This window comes from Crotalus tigris, unplaced genomic scaffold (genome assembly GCF_016545835.1).
Source record: "Crotalus tigris isolate CLP2741 ecotype Arizona unplaced genomic scaffold, ASM1654583v1 scf7180000017644.4837335, whole genome shotgun sequence".
NCBI lineage: Eukaryota > Metazoa > Chordata > Lepidosauria > Squamata > Viperidae > Crotalus > Crotalus tigris.
Genome location: NW_024096536.1, coordinates 3207462 through 3229909, shown reverse-complemented (window position 1 = coordinate 3229909; position 22448 = coordinate 3207462). Strand labels below are relative to the sequence as shown.

The 22448-nt window shown below is 39.3% G+C and overlaps 1 protein-coding gene across 7 annotated transcripts in view; it reads left to right on the top strand.

Annotated features, from left to right (window-relative positions):
• TCF20 (transcription factor 20) overlaps positions 1–22448 on the top strand; it is an 82284-nt gene that overhangs the window by 34661 nt on the left and 25175 nt on the right. For 5 of the 7 annotated variants that reach the window (XR_005555802.1, XM_039335611.1, XM_039335612.1 and 2 more), the window contains one exon: positions 5940–11555. Coding sequence is in view for 6 of the 7 variants with exons in the window: in XM_039335611.1 (XP_039191545.1) it covers positions 5976–11555 (5580 nt within the window). In the remaining variant the exon portion in view is untranslated. Of the gene's footprint in view, positions 1–5939; positions 11556–13911; positions 15923–22448 lie in introns of those variants that run through there. The other 2 variants (XM_039335615.1, XM_039335613.1) reach the window with 2 other exon arrangements.

The following is a 22448-nucleotide window of genomic DNA, read 5'->3' as shown; positions in this document are numbered from 1 at the left end:
TAATTGCAAGAATATCATCATTTAAAGCAGTAACATTAAAAAGTCAATAGTAGCCTCTAGTTGTATTGGATGGTAGATCAGTGTGTATGTGTGAGGGGAGTAGTAGTGACGTTTAGAGTTCATATTTTTTACTTGCAAAAAATGTGATCGGTGTAGTGCCTGATTAGAAATATTAAAATCTCAAGCAATCTTGTTGCTTTTATCTTCTTACTGCTGAATTTTTAAAATAAAATTATGCCATCTGTTGTAACTTTGGGAAGTATTATTTATTTGTGCAAGCTACTTATAAGAATCCAAATACATTATTCCAACAATGAAACACTTAATGAAGATAATTAGAACTGGAATTTCCATTGGTAAGCAATAGGATCATAAAGTGCAACATCATTGATCGCATCATTTACCAATGGAAATTCTGACACTTTAGTTTTAAGTGAATCACTGCGGGTGGTTAAACAAAAATGTCATCTGATCACGACTTCTTGCCAATTTCCCCATTGACTTTGCTTGTAGGAAGTAAGCAAATTTCTGATCATGTGAGCTGGGTCCCCAGAACGTATGTTCATTTTGAACATATAAGTAAAAAAAAGGTAGAATGTTATTGTCAATAGAAGATGTAAGGCTGATTGTTGGGTCCTTCTATTTATCATAATGTAATTTAATTCATTTTTAACTTTAATTTGTTTAGAAGCTGGACTTAGACTAGAACTCTTGAACTATATAAAATAGATGTGATATATTTATGAGACTTCTTAAATCATAGATTTCCTAGAACACTCCAGTAGATACAGTAGATAAGATTTATCTTTCATAACTTATGTGACTTTACTCCAAAGTCTGGATGGAAAAAAGAATAGATTTTCCCACAGACTTGTAGCTTTCTGCTATTTGAGATCCTCCATATGTTAGACTACAGCTTTCATCAGTCACAATCACCATCACTCATCATGTATTAGGTTAGTAAAAAATGTTAGACTAACACTGATTGGAAAGATTTAGTTCGAATCCTTCTTTGACAATAAAGCTGACTAGATAATTTTAAGCCAAGCCTTATTTTTTGTCTCACATCAAGGATTGAAGAAAGTGAGTGGGAGGAATTACATTTTTTCCCTGAGCATCTAGAAAAAATGTCAGAGTAAGATATAGGCTCTATTGTATAATGTTTTTAATCACAAATTTGTTATCCACATTTTTATTTTCTCAAGTAGCTGCTTACAATTTATTCGTACACTTCATTCAGTGACCACAACCATGGCTTTTCCAATTGCGGTTGTTAAGGAGACAAAGTGAAAGAGCTGCCAGCTAAAGGAAGGCAAGCAGCTCCCCCCCCCACCATGTGCAGAAGGGAACATTGGTTGGATATAGGAACGGAGCTCAGTTCTGCAGCCTACCATAGGAATTCCCCTCCCATTCATGCTCTCTCCCCCCCCCCCCATGTATATTCTCTGGACTGAAGAAGCATAGCATCCTTTCTGAGTTGTCTTCACTTTGAATAGTTGTTAAATGACTAGTCGTAAGTCAAGGACTATCTGTAGTACACCATACTCAGAGAAGTCAGTAGAAGTTCTCTTCTGTTGGAGTGTGGCTTCTGTGGGAAATATTCCTATACTCAATGTGGTTGTATATCTCATAATGTTATAACTTTTTTACAGAAAATCTTGCAGAAAAGTGCTTTCTATAATAGGAAGAGAGGATATGGCTTTTTTATTTAATTTTTTTAAAAAACGAGCTCCTTCAAATAGATCATTCCACAAATTTTACAGCAAACTAAAAATGTATATAAAATTTATTTCACTCAAAAAAGTAAATATGACCGAATCTACATATTCTTGCTGTGTAGTATAACTGATAGATGGGCAGTCTAGGTAGTCCTCAACTTATGCCCACAGCTGTGACCAAAATTGTTTCTGCTGATATTTCTCAAGGCAGTTTTTAAGTGACTCATTCCTGATTTTTCAACACTTTTTGCCATGTTTGTTAAGCAAATCACTGCAGTTAAGTGAATTACATAGTCAGTTCCCTCGTTGACTTTCCTTGTCAGAAGCAAGCTGGGAAAGTCACAAATGGCGATCCCGGGATGCTACAACTGTCATCAATACATGCTGTTTTCCAAGCGCTGGTGGCAAAGTGGTTAGAATGCAGTATTGTAGGCTGACTCCTGGCTACCAGCAGTTTGGCAGTTCAAGTCTTATTGGCTCAAGGTTGACTCAGCCTTCCATCCTGGACCCAGATTGTTGGGGTCAATATGCTGACTCTATAAACCACGTAGAGAGGGCTGTAAAGCACTGTGAAACGATATATAAGTAAGTGCTACTGCTATTGCTCGAATTTTAATCATACGCCATTGTGTTAATATAGTTGTTAATATATTCTTGTGTAGTAAAGGTGAGCTTAACTCCAACTAACTATATCCATTCAAAGTTATTGGCAAAATTACTTAAGAGTTTGCTAATGCCTTGTTGTAGGATATTTTCTTTACTGTTTTACTCTTGCCTAATTATATGTCATTAAATCTTTTCAATTGTTAGTTACCACATAGACAGATTTTCAACACTATGATCTTCCCTAACTTAGTTTTTCCAATTTACCAATGGAGCACCCATTGTCGCTGTAACCAAGTCCATTCATTTTGCTACTGGTCATCCTCTTCTCTTTCCTTCCACCTTTCCTAGTATTGGAACTTTCTCAAGAGAACTACATCTTTGCATAATGTACCCGAAGTAGGTTAATTTCAACTTGGTCATCTGTGCTTTAAGTGAGAATTCTGCATTTATTTGTTTGATAACCCATTTGCTTGTTTTCTTGGCTCTCCATGCTATTCTTGGGAGTCTTCTCCAGCACCAGCTTTCAAAAACATATATTCTATTCTACTATAGTCAACAGCTCTGGAATTCTTGAGTATCTCCCATCCAAGTGTTAACATTCTTAGTTTCTAGAATCAGTCAAGTTTGGTTAAGTTTTGGTCCCTAAAGATCGTTGATGAAGTAAATTAATTAGTTTATTCAGTTACATATTTGACGATTGATTTGGTTTCACTAGCAGGTCTTAGAACAATTTAATTGTTTAGTACTTGCCTCAACTTTTGGTGATTTAAAACAAATTATAGTTTTGATGAACATATGCTTAAATCATTCATATGATTTCATATATTTGTAAATAGACATAACCTGTATTAAATATTTACAAAATCATAGGGAAGCATTTTGGGATATCCAGCTACCGTATTTTCCAGTGTATAAGACGACCCCCAACTTTTGAGAAGATTTTCATGGTTTAGAACAGTGGTTCTCAACCTTTTTAATGCCGTGACCCCCAACCGGTCGTAAGTCGAGGACTACTCAACTGGTGCAGCACCGTTTGCAGAATGGGACTTTTGGCGGACTCAGCAGGGCAGAGACAGCCTGGACAATTCCTATTGGCTTTTGAAAGCCAATAGAATTAGACTCTATTGGCTTTCAAAAGAGAGTCTATTCTATTAGCTTTCAAAAGCCAATAGAATAAAAGGGAGTAGCACAGCTAAGGAAAAGGGGGAAAAATGGTGGACTGCGTTGTTTGGCAACCCCCGTGAAATGGTCGTTCAACCCCAAATGGGATCCCAACCCACAGGTTGAGAACCACTGGTTTAGAAAGTCATCTTATATGCCGGAAAATACGGTAGCAATGCTCACTGGAAAAGCTTACTCTTCCTTGCTCAAAAATGTTGGGAGGGAGGGAAGGAGAAGGAAGGAAGGAAGATTGAAGGGGAAAGGAAAGAGATGGCGAAGGAAGGAGATTGAAGGGGAAAGGAAGGAAGGAAGGAAGGAAGGAAGGAAGGAAGGAAGGAAGGAAGGAAGGAAGGAAGGAAGGAGAGAGAGAGATTGAAGGGGAAGGGATGGAGATGAAAGGAAGGAATACTGAAGGGGAAAGGAAGGAGATGGAGAAGGAAGGAAGATTGAAGGAGAAAGGAAGGAGATGGAAAAGGAAGGAGATTGAAGGGGGAAGGAAGGAAGGAAGGAAGGAAGGAAGGAAGGAAGGAAGGAAGGAAGGAAGGAAGGAAGGAAGGAAGGAAGGAAGGAGAGAGAAGGGGGGAGGCGCTGCCAAGGACGCACAAACAGCTCCGTACAATTGCTCAGGGAGGGGGTGAGGCTCTGGCAGAGCTTGGTGGAGAGCCAAGCAGCAGCACATCCGGGGCCTTGGAAGCTGCGTGGACGATTAAAACTTTGAAGAGAACCAAGCTTTGAAACCTTTTCTTCCACTTAGTGCAATAAACAAAGCAAAAGGCTTTCACTATATCTTGGCTGTGGTCAAACGAGCTTGCCTCTGGTCACGAAGGAAAGTAGCCAGGAGCACATAACAAAATCATGCAGCGTAAGGATAAGAACATTTGGGGAGAGAAAGAATGAATATGCAGCAGCAGCCGACATGTTTCAGCCTCGTCCCTTCGCTGCTTCCACATCATGGAGGAAAAGAAACAGCCCGACTTGCTCCCGGCTTCTCCTCCGACCTGCCCTCCACTCACCTCCCGGGAGCCAAGGGATGGAGATCGAGAAGGAAGGAGATTAAAGGGGAAAGGAAGGAGGGAAGGAAGGAAGGAAGGAAGGAAGGAAGGAAGGAAGGAAGGAAGGAAGGAAGGAGAGAGATTGAAGGGGAAGGGATGGAGATGGAGATGGAGATGGATGGAAGGAAGGAAGGAAGGAAGGAAGGAAGGAAGGAAGGAAGGAAGGAAGGAAGGAAGGAAGGAGATTGAAGGGAAAAGGAAGGAAGGAGAGAGAGAGATTGAAGGGGGCAGGCGCTGCCAAGGATGCATAAGCAGCTCCGCACAATTGCCCGGGGAGGGGGGAAGGCTCTGGCGGAGAGCCAAGCGGCAGCACATCCGGGGCCTTGGAAGCTGCGCGGAGGATCCGCGCGCCTTGGGCTGCCGGCTGCACTCTCACACCCACCAATCTGGAGCCCCCCATCATCCCACCACCTCTTGCCCTCTCCCAGCTGCCCCCCCCAGGACCTGCCCGCCCCTCCAGCCTCCTGAGCACCATCGCAGCAGTGGAGTCGCGGGAGCCCCTTTCCACACCACGCAGCCCATAGCACGCAAGAGGGGCATGGCTGGAGTGCCAGCTCCCGCTCAGAATGCGCCGCTTCTCACCTCCTGGCCAGCCTGGCCGGCTGGCCTCCAACGCACATGCGAATATTTTCCGGCGTATAAGATGACTGGGCGTATAAGACGACCCCCAACCTTTGAGAAGATTTTCATGGTTTAGAAAACCATATGCCGGAAAATACGGTATTTGTTTTGCTTAAATTGAAATTTGGTTTACATATTCCACTTTTTATATTCAGATTTGTAAACTGTGCTAGATGCATGAATGTGTACAAATATTAATATTGCTGTTTATGTGGTATTATTATTTGAATTTTGGGACAGTGGGAAAATGGTAATATAGCAATCTTTCATAAAATCCAAAAGCACAGTTCTCACTTGTCATTTTAAATTATGCTCAACTTATTGATTATTTTTCTGAAGCTGAAATTCTGTTCATAGAACATGGTATTTGCTTCTTGATTAATATTGATGTACATTCTGTATTTTTCACACCATAGATACGTGTTTTCAAATCAGATAAATATTTTAAAACGGTTTCAAAGTTTCTCCAGTTCAAATATTCTTTGCTGTGACATATTATTGTAAGCAATATAGAATTGCTATTGGGGCTGGGGTCATCTTGGTATCTGTCACAGCAGCACTAACATGGAATAGGTGGAAAATTAGTAATAAAAACAATCTTATAAAATGTTTTTATAAAATACAGTCATTGGCATCCTATTCTACTTTTATAGCAGAAATTCATGCTCTTAGTTTCCTGAGGGGAAAACAATACTAGGTCAGCTAGTTGATAATATGTATATTTCTGTGACAGGGGACGTGAACTGTTTTGCTCATTTATTTATCTTTTTTTCTCTTTCAGGCAGGCTGTTAAGCTGTCAATACGCAGCTGAACAGCATGCAGTCCTTTCGGGAGCAGAGCAGTTACCACGGAAACCAACAGAACTACCCACAGGAAGTACATGGTACATCCCGGCTAGAGGAATTTAGCTCTCGCCAGCAAGCTCAGATGTTTCAGAGCTTTGGAGGAGGTAGCAGCACTAGTGGACGCCGTGAAGCAACAGGAAACTCTGCATCTATGGGTAGTGAAAGCTCTGGACATCAGAGTTATCAAGGTTTCAGAAAAGAAGCAGGAGAATTCTATTATATGGCTTCCGGTAAGGATCCTGTAGCAGGAGGAGGACAACAGCTTCCTCAGCGTAGGCCTTCTGGACCAGTACAGAGCTATGGACCACCCCAAGGCAGCAGCTTTGGGAGTCAGTATGGAAGTGAAAGTCACGTGACCCAGTTTCAAACACAACATTCATCACTTGGTGGAGTAACACATTATCAGCAGGATTATACTGGTCCTTTCTCCCCTGGCACTGCTCAGTATCAGCAGCCAACATCTAGCCAACAACAGCAACAAGTGCAGCAAATGAGGCAGCAGCTTTATCAATCTCATCAGCCTTTACCACAGGCCTCTAACCAATCTGCCTCTAACACACCTCATTTGCAGTCAATTCAACGCCCTTCAAATCTGCCTTCATCTGCTTCTAGCTATCCGTTAAGAATAGGTCAGTATAGTCAGCACTATCAGCCTCCTGTTTCTTCCTCTTCTTCATTTCCTTCTTCGCAACGATTTGGTCAATCTGGACAGAACTATGATGGTAATTATACTGTGAATGCTGGTTCACAGTATGAAGGACATGCTGTTGGTTCAAGTGCACAAGCTTATGGGACTCAGTCAAATTACAGCTTTCAGACACAGCCAATGAAAAACTTTGAGCAGTCAAAGTTGACCCAAGGGAGTCAACAGGCACAAGGACAGGGACAACAGTCACAACAACAGCAGGCTTCTTCACAACATGTAATGCAGTATTCAAATACTGCTTCCAAACTGTCTCTTCAAAGTCAAGTGGGGCAGTACAATCAAGCTGAGGTCCCTGTAAGATCACCCATGCAATTCCATCAGAATTTTAGTCCTATATCTAACCCGTCACCAGCTGCCTCTGTGGTTCAGTCTCCAAGCTGCAGTTCCACACCATCTCCTCTCATGCCAAGTGGTGAGAATCTTCAATGTGGACAAAGCAACATTCCAGTAGCATCTAGAAACCGCATTTTACAAATGATGCCTCAGCTTAGTCCAACACCATCCATGATGCCAAGCCCCAGTGCTCAGAGTGCAGGATTCAAAGGATTTGGGCTTGAAGGCTTGCAGGAAAAAAGACTTACAGATCCAGGACTAAGCAGTTTAAGTGCCCTGAGTAGTCAAGTAGCTAATCTACCCAATACAGTTCAGCACATGTTACTCTCAGATGCTTTGGTGCCTCAGAAGAAAAGCTCAAAAAAATCATCAAAAAAAACAGAGAGCTGCACAAACTCAGAAGGTTCCTCTCAGGCAGAGGAACAGCTTAAGTCTCCACTAGCAGAGTCCATTGATGGTGGTTGTTCCAGTAGTTCAGAAGATCAAGGAGAAAGGGTGAGACAATTGAGTGGTCAGAGCACCAGTTCTGACACCACTTATAAGGGGGGTAATTTAGAAAAATCTCAGTCATCACCAGCACCGCCATCTCAAAATGAACCTGCAAAAATCACTACCAGCTCTGCAGTTGAAGAAGAGGCAGCCTCCCCTCCTGATGGAAAAGAAGCCTTGATTTCTGTGGAGGTCCCCCCAAAGATCAATGAAAAGACAGTTGGCGTGATAGTCTCCAGAGAAGCTATGTCAGGAAGAGTGGAAAAATCAAGTGGACAGGATAAATCCCAGCAAGATGATGCTTCTACAAGTGCTCAAGTACTGCCATCTGCCTCTGCAGTGAAAGAGACTAGTCTTGTAGGAGCACAGCAAGAGCCACAAGGTGGAAATAAAGGGAGCAGAACTGGGGACAGCACCACTAATCATAATGAAGATGGAAATAATCCACCTGGTCATGCTGCTATTGGCTCTAGTTTTTCAAGCAGAACAGAGCCTTCTAAATCCCCTGGTAGTTTGAGATACAGCTTCAAAGATAGTATTGGGGTTAATATGCAAAAAAATTCTGGTACCTTTTCACAATATCCTTCAGGTCAGGATAAAGGGGAATTTTCAGTGCATAGTGAGCGAAAGGGCAGGAATGAAAAATTTCCCAGTCTGTTGCAGGAAGTTCTACAAGGCTATCACCATCATCCTGACAGGAGATATTCTAGAAATGCCCAAGATCAGCATGGAATTAGTGGAAGTTTAGAAAGTAGCATGAGGCCCAATGTCCTGGTTAATCAAACAAATGAATTAAGTAACAGAGGTCTTTTAAATAAAAGTATTGGATCTCTTATGGAAAGTTCACACTGGGGACACTGGGATAGAAAATTAAGTGGTAGTACAGCTGAGATGAAACAGATAAATTTGGTAGACTATCCTATGCCTAGAAAGTTTGACTTAGATTCCACAGCTCATGAAGGGGGAGGAGTCTCGGAGAGAAGATCAGTTATTTGTGATATATCACCTTTGAGGCAGATTGCTAGAGATTCTGGGCCACATTCTGGAGGACATATGAGTGCTGATGGCAGGAGTGGAAGAAGTGACCGTCTGACTTCTAGTTTAAATCAGTCAGTCATCCTCCCTGGAGGCCTCGTAGCCATAGAAGCCAAGCTAAAGTCTCACAGTGGGCAGATTAAGGAAGAGGATTTTGAACCTAAGACCTCTGCCAACATTAACAACAAAAAATCGGGAGATCATTGTCACCATGCCAGTTTTAAACATGAATCTTACCGAGGGAATGCTAGCCCTGGAGCTGCAACATTTGATTCTGCATCAGACTACCTGCTACAACAGGATAGCCGAACAACACAGATGAGACGAGGACCTAGCAGAATAGGAAGCAGCCGGGAAGGAATGAGAGGTAAATCTCCCTCTCAATTTCATGATCTGGCAGAAAAGTTAAAGACGTCACCTGGAAGAAACAGAGGTCCGGTGACAGATCTTCACCAGATGAATCCACATATGGTGCTTTCTGACAGGGTCAACCGAAGTTCCTTACATGCTTCTTTCTCTTCAAATTCTGAAAGCTCATCTTTGACTTCAGCATATCATGGTAATTCTCGATCCCATATTTATGGTGATACTAATCAAGGACTGAATTCTCAGTATCACTATAAAAGACAGCTATACCATCAACAGCAAGAAGATTATAAAGATTGGAGTAGCAGCTCTGCTCAGGGTGTGATTGCTGCAGCTCAGCACAGGCAGGAAACGACTAGAAAGAGCCCAAGACAGCAACAATTCTTAGATAGAGTAAGGAGTCCTTTAAAAAATGACAAGGATGGAATGATGTATCTCCATTCTGGTTCTTACCATGATGCGGGGTGCCAAGAAACCAGCCGTTGTTTATTGGGGGGTGAAAGCACTCTTCAGAATAAGTGTGTGGAAGTTAAACACATGAATCAAAAGATTCAGCAACATGAATCAGGTTGGGATCTTTCCCGTCAAGTAACGCCTGGAAAGAGCAGTGGCTCTCTAGGGACAAGTCAGAAGAGATTTATTTCACAAAATAGTGATGCACATAGGCGTGATGATGTTGGTGATGTACTTAAATCTGCTAATGCCATGGTAAGAATTCCTGGCCAAGAAGATCAATCTCCTCAAAATCCTTTAATAATGAGAAGGCGAGTCCGCTCATTCATTTCTCCTATTCCAAGCAAGAGGCAGTTGCAGGAAATGAAAACTAGTGGCATTGATGACAAAGGACGAATGCTCCCTTTATCAAAGGATGGAGTTGATAAAACTCTCAGTTCTTATGCCCATTCCTCTCAAAATCAAGATGTTGGTAGATCATTCTCAAAAGGAGAATCATCTAGGAATCTTCCAAGTCCTGATAATAGAAACTGTTCTGGTGTTTCCATCACAAGCCCAGCTAAAACAAAAATTCTTCCCCCACGAAAGGGTCGTGGATTAAAGTTGGAAGCTATTGTTCAAAAAATCACCTCTCCCAGTGTTAGGAGGAGTGCATCTTCAAATTGTGCTGAGGTTGGTGCAGATGCAGTCACTCTTGATGACATTCTGTCCCTGAAAAGTGGCCGCCCAGACAGTGGGAATGTGGCCAATCATGAGATAGAAGCAGAAAATATAAAAGAAGAAGTTGTGTTAGATCGAGAAAATCAAGTACTGCCCAATGAAATTTCTCGGACAATATCTTCTGAAGATTGGCGTGATGATGGAGATGAGATTGTGAAAAAAGAGGTTTCTGAACATGCCACTGTTGGCAAAGACGGTTCAATGCCTGTCTTGATTCCAGCATCTTTGCAGAAATCTGTTGGTCAAGTAAGAATTGATGGATCTGTAAGTTTTTCTGAATCAAAATCAATTCCCCCAACCAATATTTTGGCTCCTGAAACAAGTGCAAAGCCAGAAGAAAAAGATGGAGGTACAATTATGACACCCAAGCCAGATCCTTTTCCTCCAAAGGGATATTTTCCTTCTGGTAAGAAAAAGGGAAGACCTATAGGTAGTGTAAACAAGCAAAAGAAGCAACAACAATTACCACTTCCATTAGTGCCAGAAGCAGTGCAGCTATCAGAGGAAGCAGTAGATGGTGAACCAAAACCTAAGAGACAGCGAAGAGAGAGGAGGAAAACTACAGCACAGCCACGAAAGCGGAAACCAAGACGAGCTGCTCCCATTGTGGAGCCTCAAGAACCAGAAATCAAATTAAAATATGCTATTCAATCTCTTGATAAAACTGATACTAGGAATAAATCTTTTTTCCCTTATATTCATGTGGTAAACAAGTGTGAGCTAGGTGCTGTCTGCACAATAATTAATGCAGAGGAAGAAGAGCAGAATAAATTGATGAGGGGTCGAAAAGGACAGAGATCATCAACGCCACCTCCTAGCAATGCTGAGAGTAAAGTACTGCCTATTTCCTCTTTTATGCTACAAGGTCCTGTTGTAACAGAGTCATCTGTTATGGGCCATCTTGTCTGTTGCCTTTGTGGCAAATGGGCCAGCTATCGCAACATGGGTGATCTCTTTGGACCTTTCTATCCACAAGATTATGCAGCCACACTGCCTAAGAATCCCCCTCCTAAGAAGTCCACAGAGATGCAAAACAAGATCAAAGTACGACATAAAAGTCTTTCTAATGGTTCCAAGACTGACACAGAGGAAGAAGAGGAGGAGCAACAGCAAAAAGAACAGAGAAGCCTGGCTGCCCACCCACGTTTTAAAAGACGGCATCGCTCGGAGGACTGTGCTGGGGTTTCTCGGTCACTTTCAAGAGGTGCTGCTTGTAAAAAAACAACCACAGAGGGTGGCAGTGTTGGTGAAAATACTTCCTCAGACTCTAAACTCCCCATACCTACTTCTGAAGGTGGTCCTGAGTTGGAGCTACAAATTCCTGAACTACCTCTTGATAGCAATGAATTTTGGGTCCATGAGGGCTGTATTCTCTGGGCCAATGGGATTTACCTAGTCTGTGGCAGGCTTTATGGGCTGCAAGAAGCTGTGGAAATAGCTAAAGAGATGGTGAGTATTATATATATATATATACACAATCCAATGTGTCTTTTACAACTTTATTGCATTCTGATTTTCTTCTTTTGCCATGTCTCAAACATATTTGTCCCACTGTAATTGTATGGATTCTTTATGTGAACAAATCTCATAATTTTACATTATTCAGAATTATTTTGGATTGAAATTCATAGAATCATTTTATGCTGTGATTATTGTATTCTTATAAGGCTATAAATTTCCTTAAACAAATGATATTGCTGAATTTAATGCTTGTAAAAGATAACTTTTCATTTTGGACAGGTTGAATTTTTGTTCATATGATATGATAATGATATGTCCATGTGTTACTGTTTAGTTAGTCCTCATCTTATAACCATAATTGGACCCAAAATTTCTGTTGCTAAGTGAGACAAGTGATTTTTGTCCCATAATAGTTAAGTGAATCACTGCAGTTGTTAAGTTAGTAGTGAATCTGGCTTCCCCATTGACTTTGCTTGTCAGAAGGTCAAAAATGGTGATTGCATGACCCCAGGACACCGCAACCATCATAAATATGAGTCAGTTGCCAATTTTGATCCTGTGACCATGGGGATGCTGCAGTGGTCATAAGTGTGAAAAATGATCATGTCACCTTTTTCAGTGCCATTGTAACTTTGAACAGTCACTAAATGAACTGTTGTAAGTCAAGGGCTACCTATACTCCTCAAAAAAATATAGATATGATTGCCTTCTTCCAAGATATTTTTTTCACTTCTTAGTCTACCTTGCAGCTCTGTAATTTCTTGATAGTCTTACATCTTAATAATAACCAGGACTGGTCCTATTTAGTTTAGATCAGCCACGTTTAGTTAATGGGAATCACTTAACTGGTCTTAATAATCTGATATACAAAGAAGCATTTGTTGTTGGCATATTAAAAACATCTTCATTATTTCTCAGGCTTTTTTTCTTTCAAATGGTAAATCTGTGAAAGAAGTACATTTTATAAGATAAAGTTTAGATCAAATATAAGGATTGGAAGGAAAAGCAAATTATTTGTCAGAAGATACATTTAGATTGTTAACAGAATTATTCAACTAGCTTCTATGTAATGCTAACATTTCAGGGTATATTTTGCATTTTTAATTACCGGTACTTGAAATTAAGCTTGGGTGACTTTGTGAATCTGTGTGTATACAGCCACATGCTTTATCTTCTCCAGAGGGCTGGGTTTTTTAAAATTCCACATGTTCATTGATCTGCAGAAGATAGACTTTATTAGCTTTGTTCCTTGCAGAAATACTTTTTTCAGATTCTAGATCTATCCAGATATTAGCCAGGGTGGAAGAGAGAAGAGAGAATATATTTAAAAATCAGTGCAAATGAGTTCTGACATCTTGACATAATAAAGGCAAACTTGCAAGGACTTCTGAACTCTTTGTGCTGTCAAGTTTTCCACAGAAGGTGAATGGGAGGTTATTGTGCTAATTGCTGTAGCTGTTTCTTAGTTTGTCTAGATAATTTATGCTTTAGAAGCAAATAGATTTTCATTGCATATTTTAAGAGGTCTTAAGACATCTTAACAGATTGCTATTCTGCACTATAAGTAATTTCTTCCATTCCTACTCAGACATTTTTTCTTTCTTTGGCTGGGAAAGTTAGATTTACTGATTTGTGTGGCATTTTGCTTAATTATAATTTTTTTATTTATATTATTATATTATATTATTTAAATTTATAATTTTATTTATTCATCAATTTTCTATGGCCACCCTTCTCGCAAAACAAGTGGTACTGAGCGGCGTACAACATGGCTAAAAACTATACATACAATTTTTTGTTATTATTATGGTTTATTGCACAGTCAGCTGGCTGTTTAGATTGGATTTGGCATTTTTATCCATCTATTGAGTCCTTCCCAAGGAGCTGGGATAGAAGATGTTTTTTGATGATGTTAAAGGTATTGCAGGATGTAAGCTGTTCCAAGTAAAGCTACTTTTGCATTTGACTGATGGTCAAGGTTATAACAGAAATATTATGCAAAGACCAGATGTTAATAACAATGCAACTACTTCAGTATCTCACCAGTCCCCTGGGTTACCCAGATCTGGTGGCACAACCAAATTTTGAGAACTTCTAGAAAATCATCATGGATGGAGTCAGCCTCATTTTATTAAATATAAAGTCTAGCAATGATTGCTCTTTTCATGTATATATGTAAATCAGCACTGAAAGTGTAATATTAATAATTATGGAATGTATGTTCATGACAGATAGCCAAAGGACTATTGCTTGATATCTTTAATTGTAAGATTCATGCTTACTAATAGAAATGTACTGTTACATTTGTATTGGAAAATTGAATTGTCATTGCTGTTTCTCCTAGGACAATACAAACATTGAGAAACTACTATCTATCTGAACACTAAATAATTCTAACCTTTCAGAAATGGATTAGTCCAGTGGAATTTATTACTATTTCAATGTTTTCACTGTTGTCAGTATGAGTCAAAATTGAGGAGAAAAGCAGAATGCCATGAAAAATGATGAAAGTAGTTCAAAGTCAGAAGTTACTGATGAAGACAAATAATAATTTAAAAAGTAGCTGCAACTGCATTTGTATTTGCATTGTCAGGAGACTTTGAATTTCTACAAATTAGTCAAACTATAAAAGATGGAGAATACCACAGAAGGAAGCCAGCTCATTCATATTGAAAAACATTGCTGGACTTGTGGACTCCCGGAAAAAATCCCGTTCCTTATGTATTTGTAGCATTCTCCATATAAATAAATTTCAAAAAATGCTAACTTATAATTTTTTACGTATTTACTTTTCACAATACCTGGTAAATTTTGTTTGTCTAAAAACTTTTACACTCATACAATTGTATGCTAATAGTCAAATGAAAGCTGCTGTCACCTTTTCTCATATATTATTGAAGATGTTTTTTTTTTAATCCATGGGAATTATTTGATTGTTTAAGCATTCACTTAGACATCCATTTAAGCATATAATTTCTTTTTCTTCTGTTCAGTGGTATCAAATTCTTGGAGACTGTCTGGACAAGCCCCTGCAGTTTCTTGGCAAGGTCTTTCAGAAATGATGTGCCATTGTTCTTTTCCTAAGGCTGAGAGAAAGTGACTAGCTTATAGTCACCCAATAGGCTTTGTGCCTAAGGTGGGACTAGAACTCATGGTCTCCTGGTTTCCAGCCTGATACTTTAACCATGACACCAAACCAGCTCTGAAGCATGTAATAGTATGGCTTTAATCAAGTAGCAAAAGAAAAAGATTAATTTAAAGTACTTTTTAATTTTTTTTGCATTATTTGTAAATAATGCACATTCTTAAAATTAAAACACTTTGGAGACTGGACTGTTTTCTGGACTATCCCTGAACTATTTCAAGCATTCATCTATCATTGCACACTTGTGTTCTCAGGTTTGCCAAAATTTTGTAGTCATCCACCTACCTTGGAAGTGATGATATCAGTTTGGGTAATGTTTTCCTTGATTCTTGTCTTCTCTGGTGATGTTGTATCTGTTTTAGCAGACCTGAAAGCTCCAGTGGTTGGAGCTTACTATTTGAAAAAAAGGTTGGGATTCTCTAGACTAGAAAGATAAAGTTGATGTTCTTTTATACCTGCTCTTCTTCAAAAATGAGGCCAGAATTTCTTTTTGTCCTTATTTTCTACCAGGACTCTGTCTATAATATTCCAAAATACTGTTTCTCTCTCCAAAAAAGGACTTAGTGGGATCATTACTGATGATCTACTTCCCAATGCTTGAGTCACAAGTCACAGAGTTGCTGCAACGTGAGATGAACAGAATATAAATTTAATAAATAAAATAAATAAGTTTGAGTTTTGTCTTCTATCTATATAAAGTGAAGTTCATTTTGTTTCCTGTTGACTTCATCTTTGGTTATTTTGAATGCAAACTTTTAACTTCTACACATAGTAGGCAATAAAAGCCAGTTTAATAAAAAAAAAAAAACAACAGCAGGCTTGCACTCACAGAAATTCTATTTAATACATGCCTAACACTTAAAAGTAAAATAATTAAAATATACTAAGTCAGGCATTCCATGGTGTCATATAAAGTATTAGATTTTATTGGGAGGTTATTGTGCAACTTCCTGTTGTGTGCCAGTTACATCCTTTCCTGGATAGGATAGCTCTCCAGTCATTCATTCATGCCCTGCTCATGTCCCATTTGGACTATTGCAGTGCATTCTACATAGGGCTACCCTTGAAAAGTATCTAGAAGATTCAGCCAATTCAGAATGTAGATAGAGGAACACAAAGTTGTGGGGCTGGTTAGCACTCTGAAAGCCCTCCCCGTGCTTTTTAATGAATTTTTAATAGTGCTTGCCTTTTTAAAATTGTGATTGTATATGTTTGTATTGTTTTGTTTTGTTTTTAACAATTTATTTGTACACCATCCAGAGTCCGTTTATGATGGAGATGGGTGGTTTTAAAATTTGGTTGGTAAATAAATAAATTTATTGAATACTCTATTAACCTGTTGTTTGGCAAAAAGATTCCTCAGGAGGATCAGTAGTATAAAAAAAAATCCATGTTGATTTTTTTATAAACACAAAAAATAGTTAGGAAATCATTAAGATAGAATGGAATTGAATGGAATGGAATGGAACGGAATAACAGAGTTGGAAGGGACTTTCAAGGTCTTCTAATTCAACCTCTTGCTCAGGCAGGAAACCCTATACCTGTGGTGGTGAACCTATGGCATGGTTCTGTGGGCACATGCACCATCATCCCAGAGGGATGCAGGGCGGGGCTGTTCCCCTCCCCCTCTCCATGCGCACCTGACTAATGGGAGCTGGAGAGAGCAGGCAAACCAAATCTAGCAGCATTCTCGGTCTCTTTCTCTCTCTGCACTGGGAGTCTGGGAGCAGCTGTGAGAGCTGGGCGGGGAGAGGGGAACCTATAAAAGGAGTAGGTTTTGGCGGGAGAGAGAGAGAGCATGTGACCTTTGGAAGCAACGGTGCAGTCAGGCTAGTGAGTGAGCGCGTGAGTTTGGAGAAAGGTTAGCATGCTAGCGAAGCAACGTGAGTTTGGACTTTGGAGAAAGGGCGAGCGAGGAAAGTAGCACGCACATGTTTGGACTTTGGGAAGGCGAGCAGGGCGAGCAAGGAAAGTAGTACGCACATCTTTGGACTTTGGGAAGGTGAGCAAGGGAAGCAGCAGCAGTTTGAACTTTGGGAAGGCGAGCAGGGCGAGTGAGGGAAGTATCACGAGTGAGTTTGGACTTTGGAAAGGTGAGCAGGGCAAGCAAGGGAAGCAGCGGGAGTTTGGATTTGGAGACATGGCGACAGAAATGTGAACGAGCGAAGTAGAATGCATTTGGAGAAAATGCGAGAAAAGGGTGAATGAGCAAAGCAGAAAACGCTTGGAGAAAATGAGAAAGAGGGGTGAATGAGCGAAGCAGAAAGTGCTTGGAGAAAATGCAAAAGAAGGGTGAATGAGCGAAGCAGAAAGCGTTTGGAGAAAGGAGATCCCCAAATGGCCCTTCACATACCCATGGACTCCAGGGGAAGGGATGCCATGAGTGGCATGAGAGTCCACATTACCTGTGCTACGCTGCCCAGACCCCAGCCTGATTTCAGCAGGCAGCGGCATGTTCTCCTCATCGTATGGAGTGGCTAGGCTGGGCGAGGCGAACCAGCGACATGCCGAGCCTGCCTAGGCGTGCGCAGAGGCAGCGGCGAGCGCATGTGCCTGGCATACCGGGTGATTGTTTTGCCATGCAGGCTGACCTCATTCTGAGTGCATCCCTTTCACCAGGACGCCAGGTGCATGCGTTCGCCACTGCCTCTGCACACGCCCAGGCAGGTTTGGCATGTCGCCGATTCGCCCAGCCCAGCCATTCCGTGCGATGAGAACATGCCACTGCCTGCTGGGGTCTGGGTGGTGTAGCACAGGTAACGTGGACTCTCATGCTGCTTGTGGCGTCCCCTCCTCTGGAATCCACGGGTGTGTGAAGTGGGCGAGAGCCATTTGCTGATTTCCTTCAGGGGATGCTTGTTTTTCTCCCTCTCTCATTACAAATATCTTCCCACCACTCTGCTCTCATGGCTGTGTGGCTCTTGTCCAGAAATTTACAGTGGCCTTTCAAGCTATGGCCACTAGCAGCACAGCCACCAGGCGCACTGGCAGCCTGTCCTCCTCCCCTTGTCCTTTCCTGGACACAGAGGGAGGGAGGGACAATGAGAGAGAAGGAAGGAAGGAACGGACAATCGGAGGGAAGGAAGGGACAAAGTGGGAGGGAGGGAAGGAAGGAAGGGACAATGGGAGGGAAGGAAGGTGCTCACCGCAGTCCCACCCCCTCCACCAGAGACCTATGGATCTCCCCCCCAGCCCCCCCGACCCCCCCTCCCCCAGAGGCGTCTCACAACCTGAGTGATATTGAGCTGGGCATGCCCCCCTGGCCATTGACTTCGCTTGTCAAAAAGTTGCAAAAGGTGATGACATGATCCTGGGACACTGACCATCATAAGTATTAATCAGTTGCCAAGTATCTGAATGTAAATCACATGACTCTGGGGATGCTGCAACAGTCATCAGTGAAAGTGATCATGTCACTTTTTTCAGTGCTGTTGTAACTTTGAACAGTCACTAAGTGAATTGTTGTAAGTCAAGGACTACCTGTACTTTATCACTTTTTTCCTTTCTTTTTTCTTTTGGTCAAGCTTTTGACACCTTGCTAGACGACTGGTGGTATTCGAATGCTGCAGCCATGCCCACCTGGCACCCAGCAATAAATAAGTGGGTTTTGGGTTGCAGTTTGGGCACTCGGTCTCTAAAAGGTTCGCCATCACTGCCCTATACTATTTCAGACAAATGGTTGTCCAATCTCTTCTTAAAAATTTCCAGTGTTGGGATATTCACAACTTCTGGAGGCAAGTTCCATTGGTTAATTGTTCTTTTTTTAAAAAATAAGTTTTACTGATTTTTAAAAATTACAATCTTTAGAGCTTATTAAACAACATGTCTGGATTTACATATTTAACATCAACTTCTTTAATATAAATCTATTCAGTACTGTACAATCCAGTATTTTTTCCTTGATCTTCCTTTCTTCCCCATATATTTTCCTTTTTCCCCTTATTAAACAATTACAATTCTTAGTACTATTGATGTATACAAAATTAGATATAGACATCTTTATTATATTTTACTAATATTATAGAAATAATATCAATTCATGTCAATATCCTGTTTTTCATGCTCTTATTAAAGTTTGATTTCCCATCAATATTTGCAGTATCTTTATTACTTACGATTTTCTCAATATTAATTACATTTATATAACTAAAAAAATTATTCGTACCAATCCTCTTATTTTCAAATTTCCCATATCAAAAGAAGAAAAACAAAATGCTATTTTAATTCTAAATCATATCTTTCATTATAAAAATCTAGTTATATCTAAGGGTCATCCTTTCTTTTAATCATATTCAAACAGGTATATTAAACAGATAGTGCCCCCTCTGATAGATCAAATCTTCTGTTTTTTTAAGTCTCACTCTCACTCACTCTTTCTTTGCCAAGTAGCTTTCCAGGCCAATCGCCCAAAATTTTTCTTTCTATTTTTGTGCAAACTGCTTGGCATGAGAAAGGCAATTTAGGTAGAGTATTTTGGGGGGGGGGAACTCCACCCATCCACATTCTCTAGACATTTTCCCTGCCCGCTCTATGTTCCGTTTTCTAGAATCTTCTTCCTTGTCCTCAGGTGTATTTTGGAGAAGGAAGTAAGGGATATTTTGTATATTCATTGTTTTAGGTAGGTCTTGCAGTATTTTATTTGTATATGGCAGTCCATATTTCCCTTCTCCTATCTCCTCATCTCTAGATCCATTTCTTCTGCTTCATCCTCTGATTTCTGGTTTATTTGTTCATACTTTTTAGTCATTGTCTGGGAGCTTTCCAGTTGTAACTTCAGTTTGGAGATTTGGTCCTTTATATCATCTAGGTTATTTTTAGTCTCAATATGGTTTCTTCTTATGTCCTCTTTTTATGCAACGATTATTTGATGAATTTGCTGTAACATAGAGAGTATTTCCTTCTGAAAGGTATTTGTTTTTTCTTGCAGTATCACCAATCTCAGTATGAGTGGAACAAAATTTCCTCTAGTTTTCTGTTCTTTATATATAGCCTTTATAATACAGTCCTAATAGCAATATTTTATGGTAATCCTTTGTCTCAAGTATCCTGAAAATTATCAGTCAGGCAAGGTTGTAATCCACAAAGTTCCAAGTGTTCAAAATGCTCAACCTCCTTTTCTTTCTCTTTTTTAAGTCTCTATGCGAGCCATCTTCCCGGCTTATTTGCATTTTCAAAAAAATTATGTTTTGCTGCTTTGATTTTTTGTGCCAATTCCTCTTTCCATTTGATTTTTAAGATTTGATTTTTGCAGTTCTCTCTGTAGTTCTAGTTCTAATCTTTTATATTCTTCTTCCAACCCCTTTTGTTTTTGCTTTTTCTCCTTGTTTTTCCTTCCTATATAAGAGATGGCTAATCCTCTAAAATACGCTTTGGTAGTGTCCCATACATTTTGCAAGGATGTTTCTCCATTTTTATTCTCTTTAAAAAAGAAATCCATTTCTTTCTCCATTCTTTGTATAAACTCCTTGTCTTTTAATATTGACTGTTTTAATGTCCATCTTAGTTTTCTTATTTGTCCTTTCCATTTAATTTTTATTGGATTATGGTCTGCCCAGGAATTCGGCTCCAATTCTATTTTCTGTATATTTTCTTGTAGCTCCGATGTCATTCCTATTATGTTGATTCTTTACCATGATTTGTGCCTTTTAGAGTAGAAAGTATACTGTTTTTTCTCCGGTTTCAATTCTCTCCATAAATCTTGTATTCCTATTTCTTCCACCATTTTTAAAAAAGGTCTTAGGTAAAGTTCTCCTAATTTTTTTATTTATTTTACTACTTTTATAGTCCAGTTTTACATCAACAATTGCATTGAAGTCTCCCACAATACAAATATTATCATATTCCATTTCTAAAATTTTCTTGTGTAAGAAAGAAAAGAAGTTGATACAAAGATTGAGAGATGAAACAGGCACTATTCAATACCAAAATGAAGCTAAGAAAAAAATAATAAAGGAATTTTTATATAGTCGAGAGAAAATATCAGAAAATAAAATAAAACCATACCTGGAAAAAGCTAAATATCAAAAAGTGTCTGAAGAAGTGAAGACCATGCTGAATGAAAGAATAACAATGATGGAGCTAACAGAAGCAATTAGGAGACAAAAAAATAATAAAACACCTGGGCCAGATGGCCTATCGGCAGAATTTTATAAACACAAAACACATTAGGCCCATCTATGCTCAAAGTCTATAATGAAGCATTGTCAGAAACAAAGATACCTAAAACATGGACAGAAGTGAATATAATACTGATATCCAAAGAAGATTCTGATTTATTACAAATAAAAAACTATAGGCCAATATCATTATTAAATATAGATTATAAAATCTATGCTTCAGTAATAGCAGAGAGACTGAAAAGGTTTTTAAATGATTTTATACACGCAGATCAGAATGGATTTCTATCTAAGAGGCAAATTAAAAATAATATGCAGATGATTTTGAATAGATTGGAGATGCATCCTGGAAAGCAAATGGCACTGATCTTCCTTGAGGCACAGAAGGCATTTGACAATGTGAATTGGCAGTTTATGTTTTTACAATTAAAGTATATGGACTTTGGAGAGAAATGTATTAATACGATTAAGGCAATATACCATAAACAAATAGCAAAGGTGATTATAAATGGGGACTTAATAGAAAAGTTTAATATAACTAAGGCAAGAATGTCCTCTATCACCATTGTTATTTATATTAACTCTAGAGGTGTTAAACAGAAATATTAGACAAGACAGTGGAATAAAAGGTATGAAAATAAAGAAAGAGTATAAACTACAGGCATTTGCTGATGTCTTAGTGTTCATTCTAGAAGAACCACAAGAAACAGGACCTAAACTAATTGAGAAAATAGAAGAATATGGTGCAGTTGCAGGACTGAAAATAAAGAGAAAACTAAAATATTAGTTAAAAACTTTACAGACAAACAGAAAAGAGAATTTGCAAAGATGATGGATATACAGATTGCAAAGAAAGTTAAATATCTAGGAGTTCAATTAACAGCAAGATGTGTAACTATCAAAGAAGATAACTATGATAAATTGAAAGCCCAAATCAAAGTAGATTAGAAAACTGAAAAAACCTACAACTGTCCTTGTTGGGCAGAATAGCTACAATTAAGATGAATATTTTGCCAAGATTACCTGTTTCAGATAATTCCAATAAGAATAGAAAAAAAATACTTTGAAGAATTAAATAAAATATTAAAATTTATACGGCAAGGCAAAAAAGTGAAAATAAATGTAAAAATGTTATAAGATGCCAAAAATAGAGGAGGCTTTGGCCTTTCAAATTGGGAACTATATTATCAAGCATTGGTACTCACGTGGGTGAAAGAATGGATTAATTTGAGGAACATGAGTTTGTTGACGTTGGAGGGTCACAATCTTCAATTGGGATGGCACGCGTTTTTATGGTACGGAAAGAGTGAGATACATAGCTACTTTCAAAGACATTATATTAGGAATGCATTATTGCTAGTATGGACAAAAATTAAAGAACAACATATTTGAAAATACCAATCTGGTTATCTACAATGGAGGTGCTAATACATCCGAATGTAATTAACATGGAAAAAATTAAAAGATGCAATGATACATTAAATGAAAAGGGGGAACTTAAAACTAAACAAGAACTTAATAGACTAGGGATTGACCTATCATGGTGGCCACAGTTTCAGATACAATCCAGATATGAAAAAGACAGGAAGATATACGGTTTTTATAAAGAACCAACTGAAT